Source organism: Portunus trituberculatus, chromosome 30, assembly GCF_017591435.1.
Source record: "Portunus trituberculatus isolate SZX2019 chromosome 30, ASM1759143v1, whole genome shotgun sequence".
Lineage (NCBI taxonomy): Eukaryota > Metazoa > Arthropoda > Malacostraca > Decapoda > Portunidae > Portunus > Portunus trituberculatus.
Window position 1 is genome coordinate 316,437 of NC_059284.1, and position 11,513 is coordinate 327,949.

An 11,513-nucleotide genomic window follows, 5' to 3' on the forward strand; every position below is an offset into this window, starting at 1 on the left:
CATTGATCAATTTATAAACTTGTATGAGATCCCCTCTCTCCCTTCTCTGTTCCAATGTTGGAAGATCCATAGCCTTTAGTCTCTCCTCATATGTCATCCCTTCAAATTCTGGAACCATTCTTGTAGCCATTTTTTGTAGTCTCTCCAGCTTCCTTATGTGTTTCTTTTTATGAGGGGTCCACACTACTCCTGCATATTCCAATCTGGGTCTTATTATAGTACTTATGAATTTCTTCATCATTTCTTTGGCCATGTAGTGAAATGCTATTCCAATATTCCTTAGCAAATTGTATGTCTCTCTGAAAATTCTATCAATATGGCTTGCAGGTTGATTATTTTCTTCCATTGTCACTCCCAAATCCTTTTCCTTTTTTACTTTGTCCAGTTCTATTCCATCTCCCATCTTATAGATTCCCACTGGTTGTCTTTCACTCTTTCCCATTTCCATGACATGGCTTTTGTCCACATTGAATTCCATCTCCCACTTTTTACTCCATTCCCAGATCTTATTTAGGTCTTCTTGCAGTATTTCACAATCCTCTATTTGCTTTATAACTCTGCACAGTTTTGCATCGTCTGCAAACAGAATTATGTAGCTCTTCATTCCTTCTGGCATGTCATTTATATAAATGAGAAAAAGTATTGGCGCCAATACTGACCCCTGTGGCTCTCCACTTGGACTTCACATCTTGACTACCGTCTTTATTTCTCTCCCCCTCAAGTAATTTTCCATCCATCTCAATGTGTTTCCTTTTAAACCACCTTTCTCCTCTAATTTCCACAGTAACCTTGCATGTGGCACTTTATCAAATGCCTTTTTTAAATCCAAGTAAGTACAATCAATCCATCCCTCTCTCTCTTGTACCCTATCAACTATTCTAGAGTAGAAACTCAGTAAATTTTTACACACGACTGACCTTTTCTAAAGCCAAATTGACTATTTGATAATAATTAGTTGTCTTGAAGGAACTCGATCCATTGTTTCTTTATTAGTCTTTCACACATCTTATATATTACACTAGTTAGTGATACTGGTCTGTAATTTAAAGGTTCTTCCTTCCTTCTGCTCTTATATATGGGAACCACCTTAGCTCATTTCCATTCTGCTGGTACTGTTCCATTTTCTATTGAGCATTTTATGATGTATATATTACTTGCTAGTTCTTTCCTACATTCTTTCAGTATTCTGCCTGAGACTTCATCCGGTCCCATTGCCATTTCTTCATCCAGTTCCTTCATTAATTCTTTTATTTCAAGCTTGATTACTTTAATCTCTTCCATATAGATGGTCTCTCTATTACCCTGTGGTCTTTCAAATTTGGATTCCTTAGTAAAAACCTCTTGGAACTTATTATTTAACAGTTCTGCCATACTTTTTGGGTCTTCCACCATCCCATTTTCTCCTTTTAACCTTTTATTGTTTCTTTTTGTCTTAATTTTCCGTTTATGAATCTGTAGAACAATTTTGGTTGCTCCTTGCATTTTTCGACTATGTGCTTTTCATAGATCCTCTCCTCTTCCTTCCTCACTTTAACATATTCATTTCTTGCTATCTTGAAGTTTTCTTTATTTACTGCATTTCTATTTCTCCTCCACCTTTTCCATGCTCCATCCCTTTTCTCCTTTGCCGTGGCACATTTTGCGTTAAACCAATCTTTCTTTTCTTCTTCCTTAGGTCTATATTTTGGGACATATTCCCTGACTCCTGTTTTGTATATTCCAAAAATAAGTTATATTTCTCTTGCATCCCCTCAGAGTTTTCCATTTCCTTCCAGTTAGCGTATTTGAAATAGTTCTTGAGATTCTCAATATCAGCTTTTCTATAATTTAATCGGTCTCCTTTGTATGATTCATCTCTATCTTCATTTCCCTCTTCTATATCCATTTTTAATATTACATGATCACTCTTTCCCAATGGGCACTTATATCTTATTTCATCATTCATTTGTATACCCCTTGTAAAAACCAGGTCTAATCTTGCGGGCTCATCATTTCCTCTGAATCTTGTGTTTTCCTTTACTCTTTGGTCCATCATATTATCTATCATTGGGTTCAGGAATCTTTCTCCCCAGGCTTCTTCCCCCATACCACTTTCATAATTTTCCCAGTCCACTTCTTTACAGTTGAAATCTCCTACTAATATCACTTTTTTCCTTTCTTTAATGATTCTTGTTAGACTCCTTATTGTGTGTGTGTGTGTGTGTGTGTGTGTGTGTGTGTGTGTGTGTGTGTGTGTGTGTGTGTGTGTGTGTGTGTGTATTTACCTAATTGTATTTACCTAATTGTAACATACGGGAAAAGAGCTATGCTCGTGTTGTCCCGTCTCCATATCTATTAATGTCCAGCTTTTTCTTAAAATCATGAATATTCCTTGCGTTGACCACTTCCACGTCTAAACTATTCCATGCTTCCACCCTTCTATGAGGAAGCTATATTTTTCACATCTCTCCTATAAGTGGCCATTTTAGTTTTTCCCATGCCCTCTCGACATTCTTTCATTCCACATACACAGATCTTCCCTATCCATTTTTCCATGCCAATCATCACTCTGTATATTGCTATCAGGTCTCCCCTTTCTCTTCTGTTTTCCAGGGTCGGAAGTTGCATTCTTTTCAGTCTGTCTTCATAAGTCAAATCTCTTAAGTCAGGCACCATTTTGTTGCAGCCCTCTGTACTTTCTCTAGTTTCCTTATGTGTTTCTTTAAGTTCGGAGCCCACTGTATTGTTGCATATTCAAGCCTCGGTCTTATCATTGCAGTAATTATTTTCTTCATCATTTCTTCATCTAAATATCTGAACGCCACTCTTATGTTCCTCAATAAGTTCAATACTTCTCCAATTATTTTGTTTATATGTCTCTCTGGCGATAGGTCATTGGTAATTGTCACCCCAAGGTCTTTTCTTCATGACTGGTTTTATGTCTTCATTTCCTATCTTGTACATACTCCTGATTCTTCTTTCACTCTTGCCAAACTCTATTTTCTTGCATTTTGTCATGTTGAACTCCATTTGCCATGTACAGCTCCATTTCCATATTCTGTCCAAGTCTTCCTGGAGTAGTTCGCAATCTTTGTCACATCTCACTTTTCTTAACAATTTTGCATCATCTGCAAATAGGCTCACATAACTGGACACCCCATCCACCATGTCATTTATGTAGACCGCGAACATTACTGGTGCCAACACTGATCCCTGTGGAACTCCACTCTCCACCAAGCCCCATTCTGATGGTCTGTCCTTAATTATTGTTCTCATTTCTCTTCCTACCAAAAGTCTTCCATCCATTTTAGTAAACTGCCATGCACTCCTCCTACCATTTCAAGTTTCCAGATCAGTCTCTGGTGTGGTACCTTATCAAAGGCCTTTTTTAAATCCAGATATATTCCATCAGCCCAACCATCTCTTTCCTGTATTACATCTATCACCCTCGAATAGTAACATATCAGGTTTGTCGTGCATGAACGCCCTTTTCTAAAACCAAATTGACACTCACAAAGTATGTCATTTTCTCCAAGAAGTCTGTCCATCTATTCTTCACCACCCTCTCACACATCTTAGCTACCACACTTGTAAGTGACACTGGTCTATAGTTCAATGGGTCTCTCTTGTTACCTGATTTATAGATTGGGACAATGTTAGCTCTTTTCCAGTCTTGGGGCACTACACCTTCCCTTAATGAGGCATCAATTACTTCACAAACTTTTTCTGCCAGTTGCTCCTGCATTCTCTTAAAATCCATCCTGATACCCCATCAGGTCCCACAGCTTTTCTCACTTCTAAATTCCCCATCATATTCTTGATCTCCTCCACAGTTACTTGAAACTCCTTCATAATCCCTTTCTGTTCCATTACCAGTGGTTTGTCAAAAGCAGTCTCCTTTGTGAATACCTTCCGAAAGCATCCATTCATAGCCTCTGCCATTTCCCTGGGATCCTCACTGCAAACTCCATTTACTTCTAAACTTTCAATACTTTCTCTATTTTTGATGTTGTTGTTCACATGTCTGTAAAAAAGCCTTGGTTGGTCTTTACATTTATCAATTATATCCTTTTCTTGTTTCTTTCTTTCTTCTCTTCTAATCAACACATATTCATTTCTTGCTCTTTTGTAACTTTCCCACTGCTTAATCCGTCTTTTCCTTCTCCACCTCTTCCATGCATCCTCTTTTCTTGTTCTAGCCTTTTCACATCTATCGTTAAACCAGTCCTGCTTTCCAACTTCTCTATGTTGTCTTATTGGTACAAATTTTTCTCACCTTCTTTGTATATTTTTATAAATTCCTTCCACTTTTCATTTGCTCCCTTAGCACTCTTGAATTTCATCCAATTTGTCTCTTGAAAGAATTTCTTTAGGTTTCCAAAATCTGTCTTGGCATAATTCCATCTTCCCACTTTATATTCTTCATTTCTTCTAGATTTCTCTTCATCTATCACCTTGAACTCCAAAACTGCATGATCACTCTTTGCTAAAGGGCACTCCACCCTCATCTCCTCAATGACCATTGGCTCTGTACTAAAGACCAAGTCCAGTCTTGACGATGCTCCCTCTCCTCCAAACCTAGTATCTTCTTTGACCCACTGAGTTAACACATTTTCCATTGCCAGTGTCAATAGTGTATTTCCCCATGTTGTCTCTGATCCTTCCATTGACCAGTCCTCCCAACACACCTCTTTACAATTAAAATCTCCCATCATTATAGTTCGTTCACAGCCATCCAACATTTCTTCCAGACATGTTCCTGTATCACTTATCATTTCTTCATATTCCTGTACTGACCATGCATGTGTGTGTGTGTGTGTGTGTGTGTGTGTGTGTGTGTATTACCATTACCATCCCAGATTTGGGAAACAAAATTAGTAGTGACTGATGGATGTCTTATCATCTGACACAGTAACACTGGATAAAATCAGTGACGTCTCCCTGACCCTCGTTGTTGGTCTTTACAGAGTCACCAAGTCTCAGGGGAAAAGACGTCAACCTCCACGGTCACCTGCTGCCACGTCTGGAAAAAAGCATACAAGCAAAACACAATCAGCCTTCCTGTATAAAGAGGAGGGGTTGAAAGAATGCCTCCAGATTTATCCTGCCAAAGGTTCAGGTTCAGCTAGCAAACATATCTTGGAAAATAAATATGATAAAGTTGAGGAAGAATTAGACTTCTATATTAAGGCAGGGAGGCAGTGCAAACCTGGGATCAGGAAAAATAAAATTGAACAACTAGAGAGTGGTGTAGAAAAAAGAAGACAATCAAGGAATGTAGAAACAGTTAAGCCAGTAAATTTGAAAAACGAAGAGATGTTAAAGCATGTTAATTTTCTATTAACAGAATCTAGTGACAATTTTTCAAATAAATCATTGAGAACAACAGTGAGTGATGGCTGTAGTAGCAGCAAACACCAACGAGATGACACCTGCAGCAGCACAATCAGCCGCAAGTCTCGTAGGCCTTCTAAATTTTGTTCAGTTGCAGTAGGAGTCACAAGTTTCACTGTGAATGACATTTTTCAGGATCTTTTTGTTGACTGGTTCAAGTGTCCATATTGTCCTCTGACCTTGACACAAGCAGTATCATGTGTGTTACATAAGCAGCTTACAGAAGAGAAAGCTTCTCTCTTGTATTGTATATCTCCCACAAGATTAAAGATGTGTCTGTCACGTATCTTTAAACTTCAAAGGATGTTTAAGAAGAATGACAAATATTACAGCTTTTTACATCCAATGCGTTTTTATGCTAGAAATGATAAAGTGATTGAGTGGATGCTCCGGATGAGGCGCATGGGGCGTTATCCTGTGAAGCATGATGTCAATCAAATTGTCAGCTATCAAGGACTCAAGGAACTAAAGGTTACATTTTTTGACAAGTTCCTCTCAATGTATGGTGAAAAAAAATTGCTCTTTGAGGAATGGGTTATTCTGTCACCAATAGCTGCAATCCAGTGGCATAATAACTTTCATGAGCATGTTTATATCCGCTGTGGCATGACACCTAGTGAACTTCTTACCTCTGTAAATGGAAAGAGAGTTTTCACTTGTGCTGAAGTTTTGGTGTCTCTTGGTGATGTCCCGAGAGAGGTCACCATTGTACGAGGAAGGTCAAATCTTTATTGCTTGACTCAGCAGAGCACTGGAGTATCTCGGGCCATACTGACCTTCTCAGCTGCAGGTCAGTTTCACCCACCAGCTATTTTGCAGAAAGGATATGAATTGCCACACTGGGCACTAACTGAGAAAAATGTTGATCTGATGGCCTCCTCTGATGGTAGGCTGGATCCTTTAGTCTTCCTAGGATGGCTGCGTCGTTTTGAACAAAGGTTGACTGAGGCCAATATTCCTCGGCCAGTGGTTCTTTTTGTCCATGGCCATGCAGCTCATGGATCTCCAGCAATTGAATCTTTCTGCTGTAGTAAAGGAATTATCCTTCACTCTCATCACCATAGTCCCATTAATTTCATGGATCCTTTCATTTACCTCCTTTCTCCACTTCTTCACCATTTAGCTCGGACCCAAGAGCAGTTGACTACAATCACTGGTACCCATCTGTTGCCAGACTACCTTATGCCATCCATCTTGGCTGACGTCTGGGCTCAGGTTTCCAAAGAGAATTTGTCAAGTAAAGCCTTCCAGAGCTCAGGTCTTGTCCCCTATGATGACTCAACATGCTTTATTGATTGTAAGGAATCCATTCAAATGGCAGCCTTTCCTCCATTGATACTGAATCCAATTAAAACTTATTTTCCTTGTGGTGATTTTTCTGATGATGATTCCTTTGAAACTGAACCACAAATATGTTCTACTTACTATCTGAAGACTCTTGATTGTTGCAAGAAATTCAAATACCCTGTAGAGCATAGCAGAGGAGAGAATATTTGTGAGAGATCTTCATGCAGTAGACTGGAGGACTGGGAAAATGAAACTGACACTGACCAGATGCATGATCCTCTTTATATTACACCAAATCCTGTCTTTGAATCCAAAACTGAGTTTGGAAATGTCATTCACATACAAAGAGACTCAGCAAATGTAGAATCATTTATAGGTCATTCTTTAGAAGACTCACCTGAGGGTGAGCTTGATGAATTACCACTTTCTTGTGAAATTCAAGAGCCAGTCCGTTTACCTGAATTATGCCCAACTTTTCATATTCATCAGCATATCAAGACAGAGTCTAATCTGACTTTCAACCCTATATCTGCAGAGTCATCCAAAGGGAATTTACCTGACAATCAGCCACATAACTTGGGATACCTCCAATTAGCATGCAATCTACTTGATTTAGAATCATCCAAAGAGAATCAGCAAGAGTTTGAAATAAAAACAGAGAGACTAACTCCAGAGAGAGCAAGTCCAGACCAGGCTGATGTCTCATGGATCAAAGAGGAAATGGAGGAACAAACAAAGACTTGGGAGTTTCAGAATAATTCTGAAGAGGATAACCTGATGCAAAGTTCACTTGAGAAGCAATCACCACACTTGAAACAGTGTTCATCAGTGTGGAAACAGATCACTTAGAATGAATATTGATAAACTTAAAATAAAAATGTATATAGGTATGCTAAGTTTGTTTCTTACCTGTGAAGTAGTATACATAATGTTAAGTAAAGGTGAGGAAATGACAAGTAGTTTGTTCATTCATACCTCTAATTTCCTCTCTTTGAAAAAAAAAAAAAAACTTTAATTTTTTCATCTTATAAATGGTACATACATATACCAAAGCTGTCCTCTAATAAAAGAGGTAATATCTAAAACAAGGCATACAACTTTCAAATTCCTGCACATTCACACCACTCTAAGTCCCTTGGTCCCCTACAGAGAAGGGAAAGTGTTCCTGCCCTTAGTTTACATATATACATTCCAAGTTATCTGAAAATTCAATTTATCCAAAAAGAAAGTCTTGTGCAGCGAGGCTGGAGAAAGAGGGGAGGCATGCAGTTAGCAAGATTAGAAGAGCAAATGTTATGAAAATAGGAGTACAAGATAGCAAGATATATATGCAACATAGCAGTGGTGAGAAAGTGGATGAAGATAGTCAGTCAAATCTTTTGATTCTATCCTATTTAATAAGACAGTATGAGTGAAACCCCATACATGTGAATAATACTCCATACATAAGCAGATAAGGCCCTGTACAGAGTTAGCATTTGCAGGGGAGAGAAAAATTGGCACAGACATCTCAAAATGCCTAACTTCATTCAAGATGTTTTAGCTAGAGAAGAGATGTATAGTTGTTTGCAATTTAAATTATTACTAAAGGACAGATTGACGATATTCAGTGTGGAAGAGGGTGACACTTGAGTGTCATTGAGGAAGAAGGGATAGTTGTCTGAAAGGTTGTGTTGAGTTGATAGATGGAGGACTTGAGTTTCTATCACAGACCTGTTTAAAAAAAAAATTAGCAGTTCCACTGTTTTATTTAATTCCTTCCATTGAGATTTAAAAAATCCACACAACACTACACCTGGCAGCTCAGTGCCCTGACACTCAGATTTGATGCAGTTCAGTGTCCCATCTCAAGAGTTTTTTTATTTATTTATTTATTTTATTTTTTTATTCATCTATTTTTTTATGTTATGGCCTTTAGGGCCTATAGGCATACTTGTAGAGTTAATGTGGGAAGCACTGTTAAGATTCTGCCCTTTAGTGGTACAGGCAATTTTATTTATATTGGTACCCACATTAGGGCCCATATCACCACCCAAGCACATGTATGGTGTAGCCACCTAGAACTTGCACCACCCAAGCACATCCATGGTGTAGCCACCTAGAACCTGGATATCATGGTGTCATGTAGGTAACTTTAAACCACTTGACAAATGGCATAGCTTCAAAGCGGCACGTGGTAGGATTTGAACCTACACGTGGACATCTGCCTGCTCTCACGCTCACCACCTTATCCACTACGCCACTGCCTCCCTATTGAGTCCTGATGCAAAAGGTGTATGTGGTCACACCAATTTAGAGGGCCAGGGGAGACTGTCAGAGGACTAGAGGTGACTTGAAGCATTCATGCCCACCAAAGGATGAAGGCCTGCCCCACCTCAGTGGTGACTGCTGACCAGGGCCATTCCTAGGACTGGTCAGTGGGGGTGGGGGACAAGGGGGAGGTGGGCCAGAGCAGCAAGCCTGGCCCCTTCCCCTGGGACCTTGGGTGGCACCTTGCCTCATACCATTGTCCACAGGGTGGCATAATCATGCCCCCACACGGGCTGCCACCTCTATCCTTTCAGCCAACAGGGGCCCAGTGTCACATGACCTCCCTATGGCACAGAAAACCCACTGCCTTTTGCGTGAGAGTGGACAGGCTCACTCTTGCTCCAAGCTTCATGGCAGCCATGTTGCCTCTGTCTTTGCTCTTGTGGCACCTCCCAGGGCCCACCTGATGCACTCTGACAGCTGTCTCCTCAGAGGTGATCTTCTCTTTGATAGGGGCGATGGCCGGGTCTCGTCTCCAGGGCCTGACTCTGCACTTCTTGGCTCGGAGAAACAGGACTGGCCACCACTGGGACCGAAGGGCGGTTAGGGGCATGAGTCCCCACTCCAGCTCCTTGTATCATTACATGATGATCTACATCACTTTGGTGTTTGAGGATGTGGTGAGCCAGAGGATTGACTTGGAACATCCTGTCACACCGGGTACCAATGAAAAGCCCTCCTCAGTTGGCTATCCTTCAGGTAGGTTTGCCAAGATCTACAACATGGCAGGTCAGGAGGTGTACAGGAAAGTTGCCCTGGTTTACCCCTAACCTCCACAATGCCTTAAACCCTGGTGCCCAAGAGCCACATGTCACTTGTGAACACTCGGAAGTGGCCAAGAAGGAGGGAGTGGTTGCCAGGTCTAGGGATGCCCTGAACTAATCCTTTTGGTGGTTGGCAGCCCTCTACCCTCCCCTTTTAGACCTGGAGAAACAGCTCTTTAAAGCCATTCGTATGCCCCTAACCGATGCTTGCAGGGACTTTACCTATGTTGTTGCCAACCTGTGGACCTGGAGGAGAGAGGTCTACCTGAGCTGCCTCAGACCCACCTTTTCACAGGTGGAGAAGGGCATCTTTGAGAAGTCCCCTATTTTCTCCAACCTCATTTTTTATGAGGACAAACTTTAGGAGGCTATCCATTCCTTTAAAAGCAGCCACGATCAGGACCTTTGCACGAGCACATCCTGCTCCTGGCACACTGTTGGTGGAGCGAGATTCATGGACTTCTGCTTCTTCCACAAGGCCCAATACCTCTACCACCTGAAGACTGGCCACATCTCGCCCAAAGTACTCCTGGGTTGGATCTTCCGGGTCTCTTTCCTTTTGTCCCAGTGGGCCGGGGAATGGACGAAGGAGGCAAGCCCTTTTGGAAGTGACAACCTTCCTCACCAGGGGACGGTTGTGGGCTGTCTGGCCTAGAGGTGGGAGGGGTGGCTCCAGATACTCAATCTTAATTGGAAACCTCACATCTCATCTCTTGTTAAAACAGCTTCTATGAAGTTAGGCATTCTTAGGCATCTCTGCCAGTTTTTCTCACCTCTCCAACTGCTAACTCTGTACAAGGGCCTTATCCGTCCTTGTATGGAGTACTCTTCGCATGTTTGGGGGATTCCACTCACACAGTTTTATTAGATAGGGTAGAATCAAAAGTTTTTTGTCTCATCAACTCCCCTCCTCTGACTGACTGCCTTCAGCCTCTTTCTCACTGCTGAAATGTTGCATCTTTTTCTATCTTTTAATGTATTTTCATGCTAACTGCTTTACTGATATTATTAACTGCATGCCTCCCCTCCTCCTGCAGTCTCGCTGCACAAGGTTTTCTTCTTCCTCTTATCCCTATTCTGTCCAACTCTAATGCAAGAGGTAGCCAGTATTCTCAATCACTCATACCCTTCTCTGGTAAACTGGAACTCTCTGCCTGCTTCTGTATTTCCATCTTTCTATGACTTGACTTCTTTTAAGAGGGAGGTTTAAAGACATTTGTCCATGTCTTTTGGATAATTCCTAATTTCTTTAGGAACTGGCAATCCAGTGGGCCTTTTTTTTTCCATATTGTTTGTTGCTCTTGGCCAGTTTCCCTTCATGCATAAAAGAAAAAAAATAAAGTGGGTCCTCAATGTCTTGAGGGAAGGCTACAAAATCCCCTGCTGGAGGGACCTGGAGTGGTGGCTGGAGCCCCAGAACTTGGAGCATGGTCATCCCCTCCAGTTGGCCATCCCAGATCACCTTCTTTACACAGATGCCGCAAATGACAGGTGGGGCATGCCCATCCTCCAGGACTTGGTGAGTGGCCTCTGGGATAGCCAGGAGAGGCTCCTCCACATCAGTGTTTTGGAACTCCGGGGGCTTCTTCACTTAGGGTAGGTGTTGAGGGATTCAGTAGTTGCTATCTTCTCTGACAACACTATGGCTGTGGCTTACCTGAGCAGGGGAGGGGGTACGCACTCCACTCTTTGAAACAATGAGGCATGAGAGGTCGTAGACTAGGTAGACACTCATTCAGTGAAGATACTGACTCAGTTTGTCAGAGGTTCAAACAATGT

The 11,513-nt window shown here is 41.4% G+C and overlaps 1 protein-coding gene across 1 annotated transcript; it reads left to right on the plus strand.

Annotated features, from left to right (window-relative positions):
• Positions 1 to 4,844: 4,844 nt before the first annotated feature.
• Positions 4,845 to 7,616, plus strand: LOC123510748. The gene has a single exon (XM_045266099.1). The coding sequence runs from the start codon at positions 4,867 to 4,869 to the stop codon at positions 7,507 to 7,509; it is 2,643 nt and encodes an 880-aa protein (XP_045122034.1). The 5' UTR covers positions 4,845 to 4,866; the 3' UTR covers positions 7,510 to 7,616.
• The last annotated feature ends 3,897 nt before the right edge of the window (positions 7,617 to 11,513 follow it).